Raw genomic sequence first — 25,578 nt, 5'->3', positions numbered from 1 at the left:
AATGTCCAAATTTATTAATAATGAAAGTAATATATAATAGTGGAGTGGCGGTATATGATATGCCTTAAGCACTTTATTTTTTTCACTTGCACTTTACTATTACTCAATAATTAAAAAAAAAATAAATAAATAACCCTGAGGAAATATTAATGAATTTACCATTTAGTAATGAAGTGGCAGCAGACTAAAACTTGTTAGTATATCTGCACTAAACTACTATTTACTATAATGCTATTTATCTATTTAATCTATACTTAATTTTGTAATTTATTCATTAACAATGACCACTTTAAATTAAGAGAACTGCCACTTCAACTGCGGTTCTATACATTCTCTTTATAACTCTATGTATTAGAAACACCTCAGGGTTTCTACTTTATATTGAATTTGATTATTTAACACATCATGAATTGAAATGTACGTAGATCTTCAAATGCTCGCTACTCTAAACCATTGAAGAGAATCTGTACGATATCGGTAGCTCTACACAATTTATACTATAAATGTATGTTTTAGAAACACACAGGGAAAATTAGAAGTTCTTTAGGTTTATATTAACAATGAATTTACTACAAAATAATGAAGTGGCAGCACACTAAACCTCGGTAGCACTCTATATTTGCTTATTTGCACTTAATTATTACCTATAATAATATTAGCACTTTATACTTGTTTACTTGAACTTAATTAATATTTATAATAATGTATCTATTTGATGAAATTATTTATTGACTATTTTATCACTGATTAATACTATTAATAATGAAAATATTATATAATAATCAAATTATGGTACACTATACGCTTTAGACACTTTATTTTGTTTATTGCATTTAACTTCACTTATAATAATTAATGTCCAAATTTATTATTAATGAAAGTAATATATAATAGTGGAGTGGCGGTACATGAAATGCTTTAAGCACTTTATTTTTTCACTTGCACTTTATTATTACTCAATGATTAAAAAAAAAAAAAAAAAATAACCCTGAGGAAATATTAATGAAATTACCATTTAGTAATGAAGTGGCAGCAGACTAAAACTTGTTAGTATATTTCCACTAAACTACTATTTACTATAATGCTATTTATCTATTTAATTTATACTTAATTTTGTAATTTATTCATTAATAATGATTTATTTATTATTTATTCTTATTAATATTATTAATAACGACTTTATTGAATAACAAAGCAAGGGTTGCAAATATTTCTTTAGCACTTTACACTTGTTTATTTCTATTCTTGTTTATTTGCACTTAACTATTATAGGTGGTACACTAAATGCTTCTAGCACCTTACTTGTGTCTATTTGCACTAATTAGTATTTATAATAATCAAAATATAATAAATTTATCAATTAGCAATGAAGTGGCAGTATATTAAAATTCTTTAGCACTTTATAAATATTTATTTTTATTTAAGTATTACTTATAATATATTTTATGGATGAAAAAATTTACTCATTAATACTATTATCGACTGATTAATCTTAATAATAACGAGAGTGCCACCTAATAATGACGTTTTAGCATCACTTAGTATCCTGCTTCTGGTTATCCGTATTTAATATTATTGATAATAATTTATTTACTTATTTAATTTATATATTTATTCTTATTAACTTATTTATTACTATTTACACTAAAACCGGATTTATAATATCTTGATGAAAATAGAAGTGCACTAATCAATTAATTAATATACAAAGATATAATTACATTACCTTAGTATATTGCATTAAATCATTTTTTAATAAATATTACATATGAACTTATTTGGTTAAATTTACTTAAGATTTATTTATCTTCTATTACCTTATTTATTAATTAATATTGTCAAAGGACTTACCAAAGTTAAAAAAGCAGCAGTATATTAACTTATTAATATGACAAATTTAAATCATATGAAGCAGATCTAATGGTGCCCCGATATTATTAAAATATATATGCATATATACCTTTTTTTTTTTTTTTTTTATTTATCTATCGTATAGTTCTCCTTAATGTCGGCACCTACGCATGTATTCGCCCAATTTAATGAAGGGGCAAAGGACGCATGTAAGATTTTCATGCGTAAACTGTATAAATGCTTTGTTTTTTGTTGTTTGTGTATATTTTGACAGTAAATCAGAGTTGAGGAGGGAGGAAGAGGGTCCAATATTATTTAACATTTATGACACTTAAACTTGTTTCTATTAATTGCCAGGGTTTAAACTCCCCATACAAAAGAGGTTTCTTATATGATATGTTAATCAGAGAACAAATAGACATATGTTTTGTGCAAGAAACACATTGGAAAGAAGGAGTTCCCCATCATTGGACTTATAAGAAGTACCCTGTTATTACGCATGCTAGTTTAAGAGGGAAAAAAAAAAGAGGAGTTGCAATCTTGATAAACAAGAATATTAAGTTCGAACAGATATATATGGAATCTGATCATGAAGCTAGATATACAATTCTCCTTTGTAAATTGAATGACGTGACCTACACTCTAGTTAATATATATGCACCAAATATCTCTACAGTTAAATTTTTGGGTAAAATTTTTGAAAAAATTCATGCTATTTCAAAAGGTTTTCTAGTAATTGGAGGAGATATGAATTGTATATTAGACGTCAAACTGGATAAGAGTTTTTCGCACGATACATATCCAAATTTAAAGTTGAAATCTTTAGCTAATTCATTTTCTTTGTGTCTTGCTCGTAATAATTTGTTTGATATCTGGAGAACGCATAATCCATCTGTGAAGGAGTTTACGTTTTAATCTGTCAGGCATCACTCGTACTCCAGAATTGATATGTTTCTTTCAGACAACAAATCCTTAGAAAATTATGAGTCGCCTACTATAGGAAATTTGACTTGGTCCGATCACGCACCTATCTTCATAAAAATTAAAAATAATGAAGAATTTAAAATAAAATCTAATTGGAGGCTAAATGAATCCCTTCTGCTCCTAAGTGACTTTAAGGAACAACTTAGGAATCTGGCCAAAAATGTTATTGAGACCAACGATAATGGCACAGTCTCGCTTGCTACTCTATGGTGCGCCTTTAAATGCACCATGCGGGGCTATCTTATAAAACAGGGAGCACACATAAAGAAAATGAAAGGTGCGACTCTAACAGATTTATATATCAAGTTGGCACAATTAGAAGCTAATAACAAAATAAGACCTTCAAACCTCTTATATGTAGATATAAAAGAAATTCAATGTAAGATTAAAGAGAAATTAACGGAGAACATCAATAAAAACCTTTTATTCCTTAAACAGGATTGGTATTATAGCAGCAACAGGGCCAGTAAGAACTTAACTAAAAAACTCAAAAATAAGTTAGCTAAAAGCAGAATTAATAAGATCATATATAACGGTAAAATTTGCTTATCCCCAAAATTAATTGGAGAAGCTTTTAAAGAATATTATAAAAAAGCAAAAACCTAAAATCACGTGAAAATTTTAAAGTGAGAAATAAATATGTGTTTCCCAGATAAAAATGCAGCTATCCACATAAATAACACTCTTCCTTAAAGTGTAAAAGATACAGATAAACACAAGTTATGGGGCGCAGAAATATATATGGGAAAAAAACACCTGAAGTAAATATAGTGTCTTTAATAGATATAAATATACATTGGTGTAAAAGTGTCTATAATATAAATAAATAAAATAAAAATTAATCTGACCGGCAAAAGAACTTACATTAAGTCCAAGCACCCAAAGTGCATTAGTGCATAAATGTAAACAGACCACTGGTTCCAGAATAGATAAAGTTCAAATGAGTCCTTCCAAACGCGTTTCGCCAATTGGCTTCTTCAGTAGAAGTTTTCAATTCAGTAAGTAGTTTTCTTCTGTTTCTCTAATGTTTTTATATCGATATATCCGTGTAGGTGTTGTCCCACGTCGTCCCTCTCTCGTCCAATGGTGCAACATCGTGTCATGTACGTCATCGCGTACTATGTATCGTCCGTTTTTTCTTTAAAGGTAGTTGTGTGTCGTGTATACCCCAGTTTCCGTACACGTCATCATGCTCCGCCACGGGTTGTATGTGTCATCGCGCACCACCCGTCCAATCGCGTCTCGTCATCACGCTCCATTGTGCGTTGTGTGCGTCATCACGCACCACTCATCCCTCCTCTTTAGTAACCATCACGTCTCGTATATTTTTAAGAGACCCCGAAATCGACCAGAGGTTTTCAGCCTTCGTTTAGGGAGATCGTATAGCGGTTCTCCCAATGCATGGGGAATAAAAGGATATAGATGGTTAGGATTAACCTAACAGGTAAGTAAATATCTAATCGACCACTGTGTCAGAAAAAACGGATCAAACTAAAGGAAAAACGGGACGGGAGAAAAAACTTAAAGATACAGAAGAAAAACGGATATCCTGGATATATTATACCCTTTTTAAATTGTCTATATCAATATAGTGAAAAAATTACGTGTATTTGTAGCTATTATTCAAAAGCAATTGTGCTTAAATAATTAATTTAATTTAATTAATTTAATTTATTAATGTAAAAATATCGTAGAATGTAATATATTGCTTTTTTAAAAAATATTACTGTGATTTGTGGCTATGTGTTTAATGCTTTTATGTGAATAAAGTGAAAAAAATAAAATGAAATAAAATTAAATAAAGTAAAATGAAGTGTCTGATTTATTATTGTGTATTTTTATGTATATATAATATATAAAGTGTCTAAGTTTATTTATATAGGTTTATACTATCTCTAAAAGAACCAAATCGTTATCCAGAATAAATTATATATTCAATATCATGGAAAAATGAAAATAAAAATAGAAATAAAACATTTTTTTTTTTTTTTTTTTTTTTGGTAATAAAAATACTAAATAGAAATGGAGGAAGTATTATATATATATATATATATATAGAGATCAAGATAATGAGGGTCTAATATTATTCTTACTAAAAGATTAATTTACTTTTTTAAAATGGATAAAGGGAGTGATTCTATCTATATAATATATTACAAAGCTATATGTACTATATGCTACACTATTGAGATAAAATGTTATGATTAATCCAATATTATAAATAGCTGAGATATGATATAAAAATAAATATAAATATAAAATATTATATATTGTTATAATTTATTATTAAATATTAAATATAAAATATAAAATATTATAAAGAATATTATAGCACATTATATAATTTATCTATAGCTAATAAAGACAAAATACAGATAAGTTCATTTCTCAAAAATCTAAATTTACCTAAACTATCTAAAGAAAAGCTGGAAAATTTAAATCTACCTATTCAACTCTCCGAGATAAACACCATAATAAGGAACTTACCTAAATCTAAGGCTCCCGGTCCAGATGGATTTTCAGCTCCTTTTTATCAATTATTGGACCCTGTAATATCTCCATTATTATTGAAAGTATTTAGAGAAATTCCTTTGGGGAAAGAGTTTCCGCTGGAAATGCTACAAACCACAATAACTCCTATCCCAAAGATTGGGAAAGACCTGAGTAAGGTTTCAAATTATCGCCCCATTTCTCTTATAAATCTTGACATTAAAATTTTCTCAAAAATCTTAGCTAATAGATTAGCTGTTGTTATGCAGGACTTGATCCATTCAGACCAAACGGGCTTTATACTAGGCAGGAGTGGAGAAGATAATACCCGCAGGATATTAAACTTAATACATGAAATACACATCAACAATACGCCGGCAGTCTTCTTAGCCTTAGATGCGGAGAAGGCTTTTGACCGGGTGAGTTGGCCCTTCCTGGAAGAAACTTTAAAAATGTTTGGCCTGAATGGACAATTTTTGGATAACATTATGGCTCTATATAAAAATCTGCAAGCTAAGGTTTCAGGTTCAAATTTAAAAAGCTACGTTCTGAAGGTCCGGCTCTTGGAAGACGTGGCAGGTGCCGGTTAAGAACTTAATCTGAATTTAGTGATTAAAACTATTTAGAGCGCGTAAGAGCGCCCGTTGCCTGCCTTCCTCCCGCTATCGGCGATTTTGTCGGGGCTCTTAATGCCGGTTTTGCAGGCGAAAATCTGTTTGGCTTGCCGAGGGTAATTCGCGGCATTAGCTCTGGGATCGCGGCCCGATCGCTGGGGACGGAGTTTGTCTCTGGTGCTGATTACTTAATGATGGGCTTAATTACAGCGGCACACGTATGAAGCACGCGGCTTGCTTCTAAACGCCAACGTTTCCTTAAATTAATAAAAAAAAGTCCTCGATGCCGCAAAAGAGCTTTCGTTTTTAGGTCTTCTGTATCAAAATCAGTTCTTTTTACTTTTTTTTTTTTGTTATTATTATTTTTTATTTCTAGTACTGGTTGCTTTTTTTTTTCCGGCTCCGTAGACCAACGTTCAGATGCAGTGATATTTGCTTTATGTAACATTTAACCCTCCCGTCTCCAATCCTTGTCTTTCCGCAGCTGCGATCAACTTGGCGAAGCTGAAGCTCTTCAGACATTACTACGTCATGGTAAGTCAGTCGCGAGTCCTCAACGGCGCCGCAGCGTCCTTTTCTATTATCGGAAGAGCAGACGAAGATGGGAAGGGAGCGTCCGCTGACATTCAGTACACCCGAGGCCGATGCGTGGCTTGGCTGTAAATGTAATGCCTGTGAAGGAAGGGTTAATATATCGCTGGGGTTCTAGATTTGTAATATAATCTATTACCGATCAAAGCGTTCCGTGACTGTCTTGTGCGGGACGCTTTGTCAAAGGGCAAGACCTGTGTGCACCTCTGCTTTTGGGGCGATTGTCATTTACGTTTAACTGTTTCAGTGACGGCAGGGTGTAAAGCTATACAGTGTATATAAAGCCACACGGTATATTACAGCACGTAGAGGGTTGGTCCTCAGCCCTGTGTGTTGTAGCAGCCCTGCCGTCTTTAAGGGACTGCCCGGATACGAGTTGGAGACTCGGGTGGCTTTAGCAGCGCAATATCTGAATGCCTTGGGAAGGTGAGTAAGGGGCATAAGCGGGCACGGTACTGTTCCTATAAAACCAATGGCTGCCGGTGGGAAGTATAGCTCATCCCCCCCCCTTGGGCCGGCCTGGTTAGTTGCCCAGCTCTGCGGTGCTGAATATTACCCCCTGATAAATGAGAAGGGATGGGTAGTTGGCTTGTGCAGTAATTGCATTACAGCGATCTATCACGGCAATGGCCCTGGGTGCTTGAAACGCAGACATAATAACCCGGGGCTCTCACAGCAATCTATTAAGTGGTGCCGTAAATTCCTCTCGGCGAGATTAATCCCAGATCTGTTCGCTGACATGTGCTTCGCTGGAGTGGCCGGTCGCTGTCGGCTTTGGTGGAATCGGGAAAAAAATGGATGCAGGGGCAACGAAACGGCTCCCGAACACAGCCAAAAGTCCGCCGTTCCTGCCGGTTACCGTGAGGTTTCCCAAATGGAGCGGCTTCCAGATCCAGCACCTGGCAGGGAAAAAAGTCTTTCCAATTTGTTTTTGGTCCTAAAGTTACGCTGATTTACGTTGCCATATGCAAATGAACCGCAAATAATTTGCATGTGGCGGCAAGGCGACTGGAGGCGAGCGTTTCCGAGCCTGGACGGCCGGCTAGCGATGCGTGGGATGTCTGCGGGGTCCGGTAGCCAAAGACTTTCGGATTTTGAGGGCGTTGATTGCTCGTTTCTTGCTGTACGAGGGGACTGGTGGTTTTTATCGCCTCTCGAGTGAGGAATAATGGAGGTTAAATTGGACTCCTGCCACAAGAGCAGAAACCCTGCAGATGAGAAACGCGTCGGGAAAGACATTTTAGGATTTTTTTTCCCTTTTAGTAGTAAAAATCCACAAACAGCACGGTCAGATAATATGAATTTGGGTAAACCAGAGAGGGAACGTCCTTTACCAGCAATAACTTTCTTCTCTTCTCTCTCTTGTACCCCCAGATCGTCTGCTACATATACTTCACCCGGATCATCGCCATTTTTATTATGGTTGCAGTCCCCTTCAAATGGAAGTGGATGTACCAGGTATGTTTCCAGCGCCCGGCGCGCCCCCCACCCCAGCGGTCGCCGCCACGGTAATTTATAGGCGTACCAAACTTGGTGAAAACAGACCTTACTTTAGGCTTTTCTTTCTTTGGTAGAAGTGAATGCATGTGATGTTTTAACCCTTTGCATGCATTTACTAGTAGAGCGTTGGACCGCATTCTACCCCGAAATGTTCCATCTTCCGGGTTTTTTGTTACTGATCTAGATCTGTCCCAGCGATTGCGCTAACGGGCGCGTTTTCTTTTGTAATACCGCAGCTCGTGGATGAAGTGGCCACCTTCATATTCATTGTGTTAACCGGGTATAAATTCCGCCCGGCGTCCGACAACCCGTACCTTCAGCTTCCCCAGGAAGACGACGCCGATGACCTGGAAATGGAGGCAATGTAAGTAGCCCGCACGCCGTGTATGCATGCAAAATATCTGCCGGGGGTCCTGGTTGTAGCATAATACCTTGAAATTGGGGTTTGTACCTCAAATTAGAAGCAAGTGAACGGCTTAAGTTATTATATACGAGTGTACAGCGACTGCAGTTTTTTTTTGTTTCATTCTCTTCTATTTCTAGGTCATTGGCGTTTTTTGTTTTGGTTTTTCTCCACTTTTCATCGCTATGAAAAAAAAATTCACCCATATGTAAATATTCTTTCATTTTCTAGGGGAAAAGAGAGACTGCATACATATTAAAGGTTTAAAAAATATATATAACGGGTGTAAAGTAGTAAAGTATCCTGGTTTTTATTTTTGATGGGACTGGTGGGCAGTGGTAATGTTTTACCTGCAAGCGATTGTCTGCCGTCACTGAGTAAGGTAAGCGGAAGTTAACAGAGTTTAAAAAATATGGATATAGGTGTTTTATGGGGGGGTTGGGTTTTCTTTTTTGCTTTGCTGTTTATTTTGAGCTAAAAATGTGATGTTTCAAAGCCTCAGTGATCATATTAATATTCATTAGCTCCTTTGGTGCCTTGGGGGGTATATATAAGTTGTTCTATGTCTGTTAACAACTATGTTCTATGTCTGTTAAGATCCAGTTCTGAAAGTGGTCTTATCACCATGGCACCCAATGGGATGGTTCTGTTTGTGGAAACATTCTGCTGGTTCCTATTGGGATTTTATGTTCATTATTTGTAAGTCATATATTTGTAATATATATAGTGTGTGTATATATATAATATATAATATAATTTTGTATAATTGACACAATGTTGCAATTCATATTCACAATGGTTACAATAGAGAAATAAAACGAATAGTAAATACCGTGACCTGACTGTTACCTTAGACTCTAAAGCTTACCCCGTTCTACTTTTTTAGGAGAACGGATAACGCAATCCACCTGGGTCAGATTTGGGATTCTGAGATGTCTCCATTCTACCTTAATTTTTCCGCATGCTCTGGTTTTATTGCTTTCCCATCCCTGCTAGGTCTCGGATGGGACCCATTTTGCTCCATTAGTAGCCGTATTACCCCCCCCCCCCGCTGTGAGATGTGTCGGAGCCCGTTGTGGCTGCCGGGAGGTGCTGCATTGCAGCAGTGTGTCTGTACGCCGGTCTCTCTGGGTATAAAACAGGAGGGGCGTGCGGAGATATCATTCCCTTGCGTTCGTGGAGAGCTCTCTCTGTCTGATAGATTCATTAGCGCCGTAATCTGAACAGAAAAGACAGAATCGCTTTCCCTTGAGATAGATAGATTGTGAATAATTGCTCAAAACCATCATGGTTCCCTGGGGCGATTCAGATGTCCCCGTACTAGGTTCTCCGGGATTGCTTAGTCTGGCCTGTCCGTTTCCTGGCTCCGGATGCTGGGAGTTATAGTCGCATACTGTTGGCCAGGGTTAGGATTCTCACCTTAGAGCCTGCGTGAAGCGCCTCGGCATGTATTATGTTAGATGCCGCAGGTATCCCGTTACGTGTTTTCCAGCGTAAAAGGAAAAAAGGATCTGTTAATGGAATTTTTTTTTCCTGGTTTTGATGAATATAAACCGTGGCCAACCAAAAAAAAAACCCCCTCTGCTTATTTTCCGCTACCCCTATTGACATTATGGATAAATATTTGCCCCGTTGACGGGACTCGTGGCACCTACAGTGTTTACTGTTTTTAAATGTTCATGTAATAATGTATGCACCAGGCACTTCATGTCAACATAGCTGTGAACGTTAGATGTTAAACAGGACGGTGGCCCTCTTGGCTTCGGTAGTTGTGCCGTTGTAGCATTTCCATAAGCACGTAGTTATGTGAGAACACGGGCCGTGCGATCGTTAGCCCACCTGGTGTTCTCCAATCTACCCGCTAATCTAAAGAGGAGAAAATGCCCCTGGGGCACTTTTACTCCTTTGCTTTTATCCGGCAGGGCAGGTGTCCCCAACGTACAACATGTCGCACGTTTCTCATAAGCCTGGCAGCCTGTAGACTAAGCCGGGTCCTCAAGTCCTTCTAGGCTTCTAGTTGGATTCCGTAGGAACTCGGCAGCCGAAGGTCGCATGGAACCTGACGAGTTCTTTTAAATGTAACGCAGACCTCTGCGGATCCTGACCTGCTGAGGGATCCTTCCGAAGACCGAGATATCGCCTACGTGAATAACCGAACTGGCTGATGAAGCATGTTCAATGTGTCGAAACGTCTCCTTATACCAGTGCTGAAGAAACCGTTCCGGCTGGTGGGTTTGGACGTCGGCCATGGGCGTGCGTTACCTCGATACATAACCCTCCTGTGTTGGTGAATGTAACGGAGAGGCTTTGGCTCACCTCTCTATACCCCGTCAGTTCAGATGCTTATTTTTTTTTATTTTTTTATTAAGTACATGAATGAGGGCTGCTCGGGAAAATATATACCTCCAGCTTATCCGGGAAACAAAAATTTGACTTTTCTTCCATTCACAAAGATTGGTGGCCTAATGTGACCTCAGTTCATGAAAAGCCCCGGCTCACTAAAGTTACCGTTATGTATCCATTCTCAATAGCCCAGATTGGGTGATCAGTAGCCACGTTCTGGGAATGCATTTGCATTCTGATGTCATCCCCAGGAGAAGACAACTGTGGGTTTTGTGAAGGATGCTTCAATATGTTCTCCTGGACTTCAACAAGTCATGTCCTGGACATTAAGGTCTTCATAAGGAATAGTTTCCTTTATTGCGGGGTGTTATTAAATCTACGGCTCAAAACCACTGGCTTTTTAATTTTGTTTCGGCTTCTGACAAGGGGGGGGGAGCATTTAGTAGGGATGGGAAATTATAGAACTCCACGGACCGGTTGTTAAAACGACATTATGATATTTATATATAATTATAATAAATGTATACGGGTTATTTTAGGCCGTTATATTGGTTTATTGGGCGTACGGAGCCCATGGAGAGCCCGGGAAGGTGACTCTGAGCATCGTTTTCATGTTCATCATAATGTGTTCTAATTACCTCCCCAGCCAGACACCGACCTGCGTAATTGTGCCATGTTGTCTAGATAATTACAATAAAAGCAACCTATTGGAGGGGGATATTAAAAAAGAAAGCACTCTCGGAGCCATTTATTGTATCGCTTCCAAATGGAATCCAGGTCCCAATGGTTTGTTAGAATTTGGAGTTGTGATTGAGCAGAGAGGAGCTCATTTACAGCGACAGAGACAGGAGATGAGTTATGTTTTTCGCTATGTAAAGATCAAACCCCTTAATGACAAAGCCCGTACATGTATGGGCTCAAAATGCATTGTTTTCAATGGGTTTAGGGACCGCCCATTGTCCTTAAGGGGTTAAAGGAGGTTTGCTTCCTTTTGGGGGGGGGGAAACCCCCTCTTTCTACCCTTGATGTCCCTCTTTTCTAGAAGTGTTTGCTTGGTATGAGCGTATCGCAGTGTCCTGTAATGTGTGTAGAAAAAGCAAGGAATGGGTTAATAAACTAATTTCATTCATTCTTGTAAATGTCTTATTCTTTTATGTTAATGGCCGGTCCCAAAGCCACGTTAAGAGAATAAAGCCCCAATCTAACTACACCTCTAAAACAAAACTGTCCTCCTTTGGCCTTTTAAACGGGGGGAGGAATGTTTTCCGACTAGAATATATTATTATTATAGTGAGGATCGCGAGCCGTTAGATCAGAAGATCTCCCTTGACTTGGTCCTTGGTGCTTCCTCGTGGCCACCTTAAATCGGCATGTCTGGATATGATGTCATATCCCGCGTTCTGCCTCAATGTGATCCTAGTAAGGTTTGGTCCATGTTCCTGCCCCTAACACTACCCTCCAAACCCATGCCTGGCCACCACCAACCACGCTCCCAGCAATGGTGTCCTGGTTTGGACATCTCAACTGGCGAGGTAGACCTTCTCTGTGCTTCTGATTTGTTCGGTTCTGACGCTCGCGTGCTATATGTCACCCCCCTCCCCCCGGGTTGGACACTTTTTGGGGGATGTGTGGCTTGGCCGCAGGGAAACTCCAAGCAGGGTCACGCAACTTGCTGTGACCCCACGGTAGAAGAGGCGCTGGAGGCGCTCACACCAGCTTAGTCTTCAACCCTCATTAGTCCATCGAAAGGATTCTATTGCATTAATGGTGGCAACCAAATCGTTCTACTAACAGTCCTTGTGACGTATTAGGTGGCAAAGACATTTTGAGTGAAGCCACCTGTATTCAAGCAGCTGTGATATATATTAGAACATTAAGGAGTCCGGGCTCCGAGATCCTGGGAATCTGCCCGTTCACCCAAGGTAGGGGTAAAAAGAGGTTCCAAGTATATCAATGTGTTAATTTCTTGGAACCTGCAGCCTCGGGGTATAACGTGTTGGCCGCAGCCTTTGAGAAGCTCGGGTCTGGCAGTCAGCGCCTGGCCCCATCTCCCCTCTGTAATTAAGGGGGTAGGAAGATCCCTGCATTGGGGTAACACCTGCTTTCCTCCATGTCCCTGCCAACATGGCAGGCCCGGGGAGGGGGCTGCGAAATAATTTCGGTTCGCGCCAGGAAGCGTGGGTGAGGCCGGCAATTACATTTCAAGCACGATGCGCCCCGTGCGTCTCTTCTATTTTTATTTAGTTTTCAGGGGCATAAAAATATAGAAATGCATCCCAAAGGACCCACTCAGCCCTTTACAAGCCACACTCACCTTGTAAATCAACCCCCTGGATGCATAAGAATATTATCTAATAAAATGATTGATGCACATTTTATAAATACATATTAAATCACTAAAAATTAATTTTGGGGATTTCTTAACCCTTAAAGATTGTTCCTTGTACGTCTGAATGCCCAAACCCTTCCCAAAAATAATTCTTGAAAGGAGTCGGATTTTGCATCATTCATCATTTGCCGCGTGACACAGAAGCAGACACCGATAGGTTGTTGCCGTAGAAAACAAAAATGTTATTTTTTTTATGTGATTAATCTTACAAATGTAGGAATAAAATTGTCTAGGTGGAACCGCAGCTTTAACCGGGGTACATAAGACTTGCGCCATGGATGGATCACAGTTATATAACCTGATGGACCGATGACGTTCCGCTATTTACCCCGTTTGCCCCCTCCACGGCTGCCGTCCTCATCAGTGGGATATGATGTCATGACGCGCCGTGACTTAAAAGCTGTGCAGTGCCTTTTCAAGGAGTCTATGGAGAGATCAGGGCTTTGGGGGTGGGGTGATGACCCAAAAGGGGCGATCTGCACCCCAGTTTTGCGGTGATGGGCACGCCGTTGCCCTGGAAACCTTCCGCAAACTGTACAGAAACTGATTATAATGCACTGCAAACCCCCGATGGCTATTATCAGCCAGTAGCGTATTTGGGCTACAAATGGTTAAACCCATAAGTGCCTATATATATATATTACCCCCTCCCCCCCCCCTACGGTAAGGAAGACAATAACAATCCTGACGTCTTCCAGATTCGCAGCGTTTCTGTTCGCCGGCGTTTTCGGTTTCTCGCGGGCGCTGGGTTTTTATTACTTTCTCCTTATCGCCGATAACAATCGCTGCGCTCCGTGCGGAGAAACTCATTTTGTTTTTCTCGCCGAGATGCGTATCTGAGAGTAAACCTTGGCGTGTGCTGAAGAAGCGGCGGTGGCGGCGGCAGGCGGGTGCTGCGCCGACACACAACACACACGACACACAAAAAAAAAGAGAGATTTAAAAATATTAGCATTATTATTTAAAAATATTTGCACAAAAAAATATATACATATAATTGTTCTGAATTAACCAGTTCAGCGCTGGAGCAGTAATAATACAATATTATTCCGCCTTGGCATTTTTTTATAATTTTCGGCATATAGTATATAACGCTTACCCTGATGGGGCTAGGCGAAAATCACTCAATTACCTTTTTCTTAATTAATTTATGAAGGGTGGGAATTCGCATTCTATAGGTTCCTTTAATCCATAGCGTTTTCTTTCTTTTTTTTAAATGCAGAAATATTTAATTGCGTTATTTTAATTGCATATTAATTCATAGTAACTCTTTTGCGATGTTTTCTGAATACTCTTTTGGTTGCTATGGTGATTGCATTGCTTTATATCCCTATGCACCGATACATCGCGGTTTAAATATGTTTTTAACACCATGCCTTCCCTTCATATCAGCGACACAAAAAAAACCCCCTTTTTCTTAAGGGGTTAAAACAAAAAAAGATCAAGGAGCCCGATCAAAAGACTAGCATGAAGCCGACCGGTCACTTCTTTGTTACTCCGGCGGGTCGGGAAAAGGGCAACGCTTCTCTGTGGCAAGCAAAGGGTTAAGCGCCATTAATTTTGGAGGTCGAAATGCCAACCGGTGTTAGAATAATTGGCCATCAGGACTAGAAAGCCGAATAACAGCGATCAGGGAGACCTAGAATCTGCCGGCAGATCGGCCCTGTTCGGCCCCCGTCTAGTCTGCCCGTTTTTTCTACTTTAAAGACTCAAACCTTAATCAGTCGTCGGTCTCGTCTTAGATTCAGGAGCCGTATGTCTATCCCATGCGTGTTTAAATCCCCTCGCTGTATTACCCTCTACCGCTTCTGCTGGGAGGCTGCTCCACTTAACTACCACCCTTTCATTAAAATAACACTTTCTTAAAATCCATCCTATCCTCTGACCCTCTAGTTCTATATTTTGGTCTCTTGTTCTAGAATTTCTCCTTCTCCTGCACTTGGTTAAATCCCTTTATGTGTTTAAATGTCTCTCTCCAACCCCCCCCCCCTCTTCCCCAAATCATACATAGAATGCATAATCATACATAGAATGCATACATAGAATCATACATAGAATGCATAAATCATAAAATGAATGCATGGTTCTATCAAGTGCAGGTTTCCATGGAAACAGGACAGTGTTTTATAAAAATATTTTTCTTAACATGATCAGTTCTGGACTACTCACCCCAAAAAACAGCCTTTTTTTTATTGTTTTTCCTTAGTAAACTGGGCTGTACAAAGTGCGGTGCATTCCCGATATGAAAGACTAGCACGCGGCCGCAGGAGATTTTGCAGGAAAATACAAATTATTTTTACAAATTTTAGGGCTTTTGCTTGCACGCGGTTGCATGTGACTGCGAAACCACCTAACCTCATGGAATGTAGAATTGTTAAACATTGTAAGTTCTGGTGGTAAGGAGAGTATTTGTAGATAAAAGCAGAGACGTGTTTGGCGGTACCTGTTTACGTTTAAATATCCCCTTATCGTATTTGACATTTTTTCACAGATAACACAGTGCTGCCACGTAGTGCCGTGTTAGAGTTTGCTTTACGACTGAGGCAGGCCAGTATCGGACAGTAGGCAAAGCGTGAGGTTTTACTTGGGAGCGCATAATGCGTAGGAGCAAGCGAGAGCAGTGCCTGCCCGCAGGGCCGCGTCCGGGAAATCAGGTCACAATTCCCCAAAGTGCGCTCGTCCATCTGCGCTGCAGTAACGCGGTTAACAAGTGATTTAATAACATCCTCACACACAGATACACTTCACATCCAATCTCACATGTCAAGCAAGGACGCTGGGAGTCCTTAAAGACTCCACATTAAATGACTTATTCCTTCTGTATCATCTTCCCTCTCTTTCGCTGCCATATGAATGAAACGGACATTGGAGTCTGCTTTACAGGGACTGACATAGATTGTACAACGTGCAGTTTGATGCATAGATTGTTTTTCTTTTCTTTTTCTATTACAAAGTGGGACTTCTGTCTCATTTTTCATCTTTCGTGCTTCTGCCAGATACTTCATTGCGTATTTGAGGAGGCGCAGCTCAGTTCACTCACTCACTCACTCACTCGCTTACAAGCTGAGCTCCCATTAATGCACTCTTGCTCCAATGTTTCTAAGCACTTAGTATCCACCCCGGACCGTATTTAACCCCTTCATGACAAAGCCTGTACATGTATGGGCTCACAATGCATTGTCTTCAATGGGTTTAAGGATAACCCGTTGTCCTTAAGGGGCTTTAAAGGTATCGATACAATAATGTATGTCACCGTTTCAGATGCTAATCTACGCTCGGACCCGGTTTCCAGGGGTTTCGAGTCCCCTTTTTGTATAATATCATTGTGTTTGCTGTCTGCAGGACCCCGTAACGTGTCACTCGCATCCTGATGTGTAACCGCAGAGGAAGTGCTGCTTTTGCACAAAAGCCAAAAAAAAAGTTTGCCGGTGTCTCTCCGTTCTGGTAACCGTGCATGGGCTTGGTTCTGTGTTAAAGTTGAAGCCTTACACACGTGTTTCCTGAACAGAGTAGGCGCACCGGCAAGGTTTATTGTAAAAAATCCAAAAATAAGGTCTTGTAGTGTGTGTAGAGTAGAGTAAAAAACTAGTATAAATAAATGAATGGGTTAAGTGTTTGCCAAGAGAGCATCTTGGAACACAGACAAAGAAGCCAGCTGTCCCGGGGCCGGGCGCGCATGCCGCCGATAGGCACTGGATGTCACTGCTTGTTACGCTCATCCTCCGGGAGAAGGTGGCCGTATTGCACGCAAGTGACTTCTCACCTGAATAATCTCCCCACATCCTTAAAATACACAAATCCTGCAATTCTGTTGGCAAAAATTGAATAGTTTAGCATGTAAACAACAGACAGTAAAATGAATGCAGACTATGAATGCTTTACAGTTTCATTGTACAGCACCGGTACGTTCCATATAGAGAAAATTAACAATAGCCACTATAATGTGAAAATGCACACTACCATTCAAAAGTTCGGGGTCACTTTTCAATTAGCCTTTTAGACTTAAACTTGGGTCAGTGAACACAACGTGCCATTGGAACACAGGAGTGATGGGAGTGATAAACGGCCTTTGGAACACAGGAGTGATGGGAGCGATAAAGGGCCATTGGAACACAGTAGTGATGGGAGTGATAAAGGGCCATTGGAACACAGGAGTGATGGGAGTGATAAAGGGCCATTGGAACACAGGAGTGATGGGAGTGATAAAGGGCCATTGGAACACAGGAGTGATGGGAGGGATAAAAGGTAATAGTCATTTACAACATTAACCCCGTCTGCGCTGGATTTCTGATCTATTTCATGTAATTTTAATGGACAGAATGTTCTTTCAAAAACCAGGATTTCTAAGTGACCCCAAACCTTTGAGTAGTAGTGTATATATTGTCACTAACATCATTCCTGTTTTTTTTAGTTTGGATTCAGCCTGGACAGGACAAAGAACGATGGCTTTTCCACCTACCTGGTAAGTGCGGGTGAACTTGAAACTTCATATACAGGATTTTAAACTTGGTCCAGGATTGAGACATTGACCGGGTTCTGTGTTTTCATTAAGCCCAGGTACCTCCGTGCCCAGCGGATAAATCAATTCCTCTTATTGATTTTTTTTAAAATGTGTGTGTGTATGTATATATATATATGTGTGTATATATATATATAATTTCCTAAAAAAATTCCATTAAATAAGGTGATTATTGCTTTAAGGTCCCTTAAACAAGATATTAAATATGCCCCCCCCCTGTGCATGGTGTGGTGTACAGTGATTGTAATCTGAGGGGTCTATGCACGCGGGGGGAAGAATTTGTAGCACTACAGGTATCGGCATTGAATTCTCGAACCCACCCCACAAATCACTCTTCAATCATATAAAATGTTGCTTCGTTCAAAATTTTTCAGGGAATGCCGAATTGTCATGTGACGCACAAGCAGGATTGGATAGAAACCAAGGGAAAGTAGATTAGTTTTGGTTCCTGGTTCTCTGCAAATATACATTCGATATTCCTCATTGTACCCACTTTGAAGAGGAGAGGCACGTGTCTTGATTCCCAACGCGGTATATTTTGGGCTGATTTACGCGTTTATTTGTTCGTAGGATCATGACTTAGGCAAGTCCAATTTTCCTTCCCATAATTTTATTTGTTCAATAAGCACACCGACACCTTTTTTGGATTGAGAAGGCCACAGCTTTATTAACATGAGATATAAAAATATTAACATGAGTGGATAAATATATCAACATATATTTCCATAATACCACCACTGGGGGAAAGACCGGTAACCCTGTCACCCACGGCTAAGCACCAGCCCTAAACCAACTGATATTTTCTAACCCCCTAGCCGCAAAACACCAGCTCAGAGGGCCCAATGTACTAAACCAATAAGTACCACCACCTGCTGGCTAGCCGTTGAAGTGACCCCATTAGCAACAAACAATTCTATTAACTAGGCCGGACCTCCCCCCCACCTTATTTATCCACCCCTTCACCGCCAAGGAGGGCAGTTTGACACCTTAAACTGACCGACTCCCCCAAACCACCAAAGCCTTCTCAATCCCCTCCTGCAAACCAGAACAAAGGATATCCAAACCGATATCGGTAAGGTGCACCCCATCCGCACGCAAAAGATCCGCGTTATCACCCTCTAAAGAGCGATGCCGAACCACCACCCCCCCATTCCGTGAAACAAAACGCGAAATCGCCTTATTGACCTTAATGCGAGCCTTATTTAAAGCCGCCGTAGATCTAGCCATCCTCCAAGAGACCCGGTGCACAATTTCCGACCAAACCACAACTAAACCCGGAAAACGCGACCATAGGCGTAACAAATCAGATTTAATATCTTTGATAAGACAACGAATTGGAACCAAACCCAGGTCATTACCCCCCGCATGAAGTACGAGAATATCAGGATGTCCGGCCCAGCGCGACCGCCGCACCACCTCAGGTAAGACTTGAGACCAAACCATTCCGCGAACGCCAATCCAATGCAACAGAACTTGAGAACGAGAAAAGCCGAGCTGTCTCCCGCTGGGACGAACATCCGAACGTCTGGACGCCCAATAAATAAAGGAATGCCCAAAGATCCAGACGGACACTGCAGGACCTAAACAACGACACAACCAAAATAATGAATGAAATCATAACAAATGTGGACGAACATATGAACGAAAACGACGAGATTCCCACCTCCCAATTTTCTTAATAGCCTCCTCAGGGAGGCCCCAGCGAGCCGCCTCAGTGGCAGCCCCGATCCTAAAGGAATGGGAGCTGTAACGCTTATCAGACAATCCCAAAGCCCCAAGCGACTTCCGAAACACGGCAATGAATTGGAACCGGGACAGCGCAGAACCATCCTCATGAATCAAAAGAGGGGCGTCCTGTCCCGACGAAGGCCGAACCCCCAAGAAGTCCCAAAAACAAGCCACAGGGCACATACCGGACCCAGTCAGATTATTCAAAGTAACCTTAAAGCCTTTACCCGACTTATCAGTTTTGGACCCCCACAACCAAAATTCCACCGCAGTAGGAAAACCCCTAACATCCTTCAATAACACCCCCCCGCAGCGAGACCTGCTAGGACTAACCAGTTCGCCAATCCTACAAGCACCGAAAAATGCCCACGAAAACGCCAATCGGAACAACACCGAGTCGTACGCCGAAACACATACCGAGGATAAAACCACCCCCAGATCAACCAGTAAAGACAAGGAAACCGGAAGACGAGCATCCCGTCGAAGGAAACCCTTACGATACCCTTTTAACGCCTGCTTAACTTTAAAGGATTTGGTAATATCAATGAAGTTAAAATACTTAAAACAAAAAGCCAAACCTGCCAATTTTTTAGAAATCGACGAATAAGACACCCCGTCCACGAAGGACAAACTTACAAACCAAAGAAGCGCGTCCTCATCTGGAGGACCCGCAACGTCCATACCTGCGGAGGCCAAGAATCTCACCCAATCATCCCAAACCGCGGAATACGCGGACCACGTGCCCGGAGCCACAGACCGCCGAATTAGCTCGTCGGCACATCGAAGTCCCACAGCGTGTCCGGGAAAGGAGTACCCTGCTGCTCTGCCGAAGGAGCTAACAGCCGGAAACGGTCCCACTGAAAACGAGACAACGCATCAGCGATATCGTTAGTAACACCTGGAACATGACGCATCCGCAAGGACACATTAAGCTGTAAACAAAGCAAAACCAAATGCCTAACCAGCGCTATGACAGGGGGGGAAGAAGATGTTAGATTGGTAACAACCTGAACCACAGACATGTTGTCACAGAAAAACAGAACCTGTTTATTCGCCAAACTGGCACCCCACAACTCCAAAGCAACCACAATCGGAAACAGTTCCAACAGCGTAAGGTTTGCCGTGAAACCCGCCCATGAAGAAGGCCCATGAAGAAGGCCAAGCAGCCATGAAGAAGGCCAAGCAGCCGAACACCACCTGCCCGCATAAAATGCCCCAAACCCATGACCGCCGGCTGCATCCGTGAAAAGCTCTAAATCGTCATGAAATTCCTCAGATCCCAACCACACCGAACGGCCATTATAAGCCTGCAAACAGGATGCCCAAACCCGCAGATCTTCCTTCAAAGACCGAGTCACCCTAATGAAATGGTGAGGAGCCCGAATGCCACACGTCGCGAGAGCAAGACGCCTACAGAAAATCCGACCCATGGGCATTATGCGGCAGGCAAAATTAAGTTTGCCCAAAAGTGACTGCAACTGGCGCAAAGTCACCTTAACCGCGGACCGGACCAGCACAACATGTTCCATCAGATCAAACAACTTATCCTGGGGCAAACGAAAAACCATGTCGACCGTATCAATTTCAATACCCAGAAATTTCAACGACGTACAAGGACCCTCCGTTTTGTCAGGCGCCAAGGGAATACCGAAATCAGCCGCCCGAAATTGTAACGAAGCCAACAATACCCCACAAACATCCGAATCTGGAGGCCCGATGCACAAAAAGTCATCCAAAAAATGCAAAAGCGAAGAAACACCGGAATCCACACGAACCACCCACTCCACAAAGGAACTAAAAGTCTCAAATAAGGAACAGGAAATGGAACACCCCATCGGGAGGCATTTGTCAACGAAAAACCCACCATCCCAAAAACAACCTAGAAGGTGGAAACAAGAAGGATGAACGGGCAGCAACCGAAAGGCGGCCTCTATATCAACCTTAGCTAAAAGAGCCCCCCGTCCAAAATGCCGAACCCAGCCCAAAGCCGCATCAAAAGACGTATACGAAACCCTGCAAAGCTCCGGATCAATCCCATCATTCACCAAAAAACCAGGCGGATGGGACAAATGGTGAATAAGCCGGAATTTACCCGGCTCCTTCTTGGGAACTACTCCCAAAGGAGAAACCCTTAAATTGACCAAAGGCGATTCAACAAACGGGCCAGCCACCCGACCCAACTCCACTTCCTTTGCCAGCTTAACACGCACCACATCAGGATGCTCCAATGCCGATTTCAAATTCCCGCTGACAGACAAACCAAATGAATCAACAAAAGGAATACGAAAACCATCAGTGAAACCGACACGCAACAAGTCTGCATCCTCCACCCTAGGATACAGACGCAGCCACGGCTCCATCTGTGTTACGCGCACCGGAGTCGACCCCCTTTTTAGCAAACTCGGATGCCTTGGAAGAGGATTTGATCTTCCGAAAACAACGGGTAAGCGGGTGAAACCCATTACAAGTGGAACATTCATGGCGGAACTTGCACGCCGACCCCCAACGACACTGCCCTTCATTGTACTGCCAGCAGACGCCCTTTTTACCCGAACTGGAGGAGTGACTTCCACTACCTGTCCCCCCAGAACCCTGAAAGGACGGCCCAGCCCGAACCGAAGGAGCAGAAACCCGCAACCACAACGCTATTTCCTTGTGATCCCAACGCATACCAGGGCGAACCGCCATCCGTTGACGAAATTGCTCGTCATAACGAAGCCAGCCCTGACCGCCATAAACCCGGTATGCCTCCCCGATACTGTCTAAATAACAAAAAAGTCCAGAACAATGCTCAGGGTGCTTTTCACCCACGACCCCAGCCAAAATTGCAAAGGCTTGCAGCCAATTGGAGAAGGTCCTGGGGATCAAACGATACCTCCGTTTTTCCTCATCCTCCTTCTTAGAATCATCAGTCTGACTACCCTTATCCAAATTAAAACGCTCTAGCGGGAGTAAAGAAAAAATATCAACATACTCGCCCTTCCAAATTTTCTCCCTGACATCCGCCTTAAGATGCGCCCCCAAAGGTCCCTCAAAACACACATACACATCACCCTTAGCAGCATCATCTAGTCTCGCCGCCGCCATACCGACCCCAGACGCCGACGCAGAATCACCCACAGACGCAGCTACCTGCGACCCACCTGAACTAGGCTGTGCCACAGAACCCGCACCAGCAGCCACCGGCGCCGGCAGAGGCCCAGCAGCTGCCTGCGGGACCGGCGTCTGCAGAGACCCCGAACCGGCCTGCGCAACAGGGACCCACGGGCCCAAGGGAGACAAACCCCCCTGAGCAGAAGCGGAAGCCTGAGAACCCCAAAACGGCACAACCCATGGGAACAAACCAGGCGAGCAATTCCCGCCCCCAGTCCCACCAAACAAGAAAGGGTTAACCGAAGGAAAAGAGGATAGAGAAGAAGGGAAGGGACCCAGCGGCCACTCACCCCTTGACTGCGCCACGCCAGCCTGGCCAGCCGCAGGTCCAGCTCCTGATGCCTGTTGGCAGGGCGAGACACCCCCCAACGCTCCCTCCTCCTGCACCGGCCGTGCAGAGGGCAAGGCTGCCGCCGGACCACCCGAACTAGGAGCACCGGCCATCCCAGGGTGTGAACCAGAGGGACCCCCGACCGCCCTGCGGGAGTTAACTCTCCCCGGAGCCCCCCTGGAAACGCCTGCAGACACCCGACCCCCCGAGGTACCTCCATCCAACGCTGAGCGCCCGACACCGGGAGTCCCTCTCTGGCGCCGCGTCGCCACCCGGGCCGACCTGCCCGGTGGGTTCACCGCCCGATGGGAACTGCCGCGTTGCCCCTCCGACCGCCTCCTCGCCGACGTGCCCGTCCGCGACGACACGCCGTCCTGACGACCAGCCACAGCTCCACTCCTCCGGGACGACGGCAGCCTGTCACCAGCCGGGGGAACAGCATCATCCCCGACAACCGCGCCACTGCTCCTGGCCACCGGCGACCCGCGGAGTTCCCAGCTCCCGCGAGAGCCGGAACGAGAGCGGGATCGCGAAAAGTCTGATCCCGCACGGGAGACCTCAGCATCAGGTGAAGACCCGAACAGTGAAATGACCGGCGAAGCACACGGAGACGGCCCAGGAGCCAAGACACGCTGCTCACCGGAAACGCCACGGCGCTGGGACCGCCGAGGGACTGTACCGGGACGTGCAGCTGCTGGAACCGTGCCACCCACCGTCCGACGAGTGGAAACAGCCGCAGAAGGGTTAAGGCGAACCGGAGGTCTGGACACCCTGCCGCTCGCAGATCTTCTGGGCTCAGCAGCCGGTAAAGGGACATCAACCGGGAGGGCCCCCAGCAGGGAATCAACCTGCTGTTGCACCCAATCAGCACCTTGAACAGACGCAGCAGCACGCAGCCTCTCAAAAACTTGCTCCATATTCAGAAAAGGAAAGACGTGTTCAGCAACAAGGTTAGCTAGTTAACTGAATGAATATGCCATGTGCTCAATCAGGTACCTTTTATACCTTTTCCAAATCTGGTGACCTCTGCTTCACCTCCCTACCACCTTTTAACAATCCTGCTAATTAAATTGTTAACCTCTTCATGGTCAGGCTGTACTGCCCCAGTCATGCAGCCCTTCAACTAATTGTTTCCAGGGCTTCCAGGAAGTGCGGGACTGCATCCTGAAGCATACGCCAGAGAGCGTTTCCATAACGCTGCTGAAACTGGACTTTACCAACAAACGGCGAGCAGCTTTGCTTATTTTGAGCATACTTATCGTTTATAGTTCCAATGAATCAAAGGGGGATTATCCACACTTTCAATTATTATGCCCATAAAACATATTTATCATATGTATTTATTTATATTTTGTTTTTTTTTCTTTTTCTCTACATTTAGTGTCCATATCAAGAACGTTGGCGGCATCAGCTTGCCAAACATTATTGTCTCGCTTCCAGAGGTTAAAGATACCGTGACGGCAACCAAAAGTCCCACCGTTAAAAGCGCCACGGTAAAAATCCCTTCACCTGGTCAGCCTGGTAACCAGAAGAGCCGCAGGGATACAGGTAAAGAAAATCATTTTTATTTTCATAAACCTCACATCTATAAAATTCTTGGTTTTCAGGTAAAGCTGCAGCTCCAGAGGCCAGGAGTGAAGACAAGAAAGAGAAAGACAAAGAGAAGAAAGAAAAAGTTAACAAAGAAATTAAAGTAAAAACACAAGTAAGTATATATGTGTGTTTGGGGCAAAACTTTTTTCTTTCTAGCAGCGTTTCTCGTTCAATAGGACCCTATTTTTGGGTTATTGTTCTAGGACTTTGTATGCAAATGTACATCTACAACGGAGGATAGTTAATCTGAATATGGGGCTTGCCTAACTTAGTGTTATAATGGCCAAAGCCAATATATTTTGCGTTTAGGTGCTTGTGGGTTGTGTTTTCATACGAAAAGCTGCCATGGATGTGTGTTCAGCTTTTTGACTCTTCTTTTCAGGACGAGTATCGCTCTATGAAGGTGGAGGAGGGTGTAGCATCATTCCAGGTCGGTATTGGCTTTGTTCAGTTGTGCCGGTTCCTGCCGTTGCTTAGCCGGCCCCAGAGAGTAATCTCCACTCTTTGCCTCTTTTACGTTTTTTTAGTTTGATTTTAACGTGAGCTCCAATGAGCTGGAGGGACTCTACAGCCTTTACTTCCACAGCTGTGCGGGAGCTGGAAATTCAGTCCGAGACCAGCACCTCTTCAGTTTGGATGTGAGTGATTGACTTATTTCATCTTCCTTTTCCCTGAGAAACTCTTCCAGGTTATGCCAGCCTCCGCTGCTTGCCGGGACATCATGGATGTAGTTCTGCGGAAAGCATTAGGGTTTTTCTTATCTGAAAATTAAAGGTGTTCTCTAGATGTTCTCCAGCTCTTTAAAACTCTCCTAACTTATAGCTGCCAAATTAAAGATCTCTTTTATTTGCTGCATGGAAATAGGACTTGGGTGCATAACACTTGCCGCTGTACGTTTTTTGTCCTTGCATCTATATAATTGTTGGCAGTTCTAACCGTTTGCGATTGGTCTTCCCCTACAGATTGAAATTATCAACAAGAATCCAGAAAGTCGCCTTTCAGCAGATGAGATTCCGTTACCTAAGCTTTACATCTGTATGGCGCTCTTCTTTTTTTCTGCAGGAGTCCTCTGGGTTTAGATCCTCCGGA

At 42.8% G+C, this 25,578-nt stretch overlaps 1 protein-coding gene across 1 annotated transcript in view; it reads left to right on the top strand.

The window, feature by feature from the left end:
• The window catches only part of LOC128502891 (protein GPR107-like), a 65,670-nt gene that overhangs the window by 28,332 nt on the left and 11,760 nt on the right, over positions 1-25,578 (top strand). Inside the window, exon 3 of the mRNA XM_053472844.1 lies at positions 6,424-6,473. Within this exon, the coding sequence (XP_053328819.1) occupies positions 6,471-6,473 (3 nt within the window). The 5' untranslated portion in view covers positions 6,424-6,470. The remainder of the gene's footprint in view (positions 1-6,423; positions 6,474-25,578) is intronic.

Source organism: Spea bombifrons, chromosome 8 (genome assembly GCF_027358695.1).
Source record: "Spea bombifrons isolate aSpeBom1 chromosome 8, aSpeBom1.2.pri, whole genome shotgun sequence".
NCBI classification, from domain to species: Eukaryota; Metazoa; Chordata; class Amphibia; order Anura; family Pelobatidae; genus Spea; species Spea bombifrons.
This window is presented reverse-complemented; position numbering and strand designations above follow the sequence as displayed.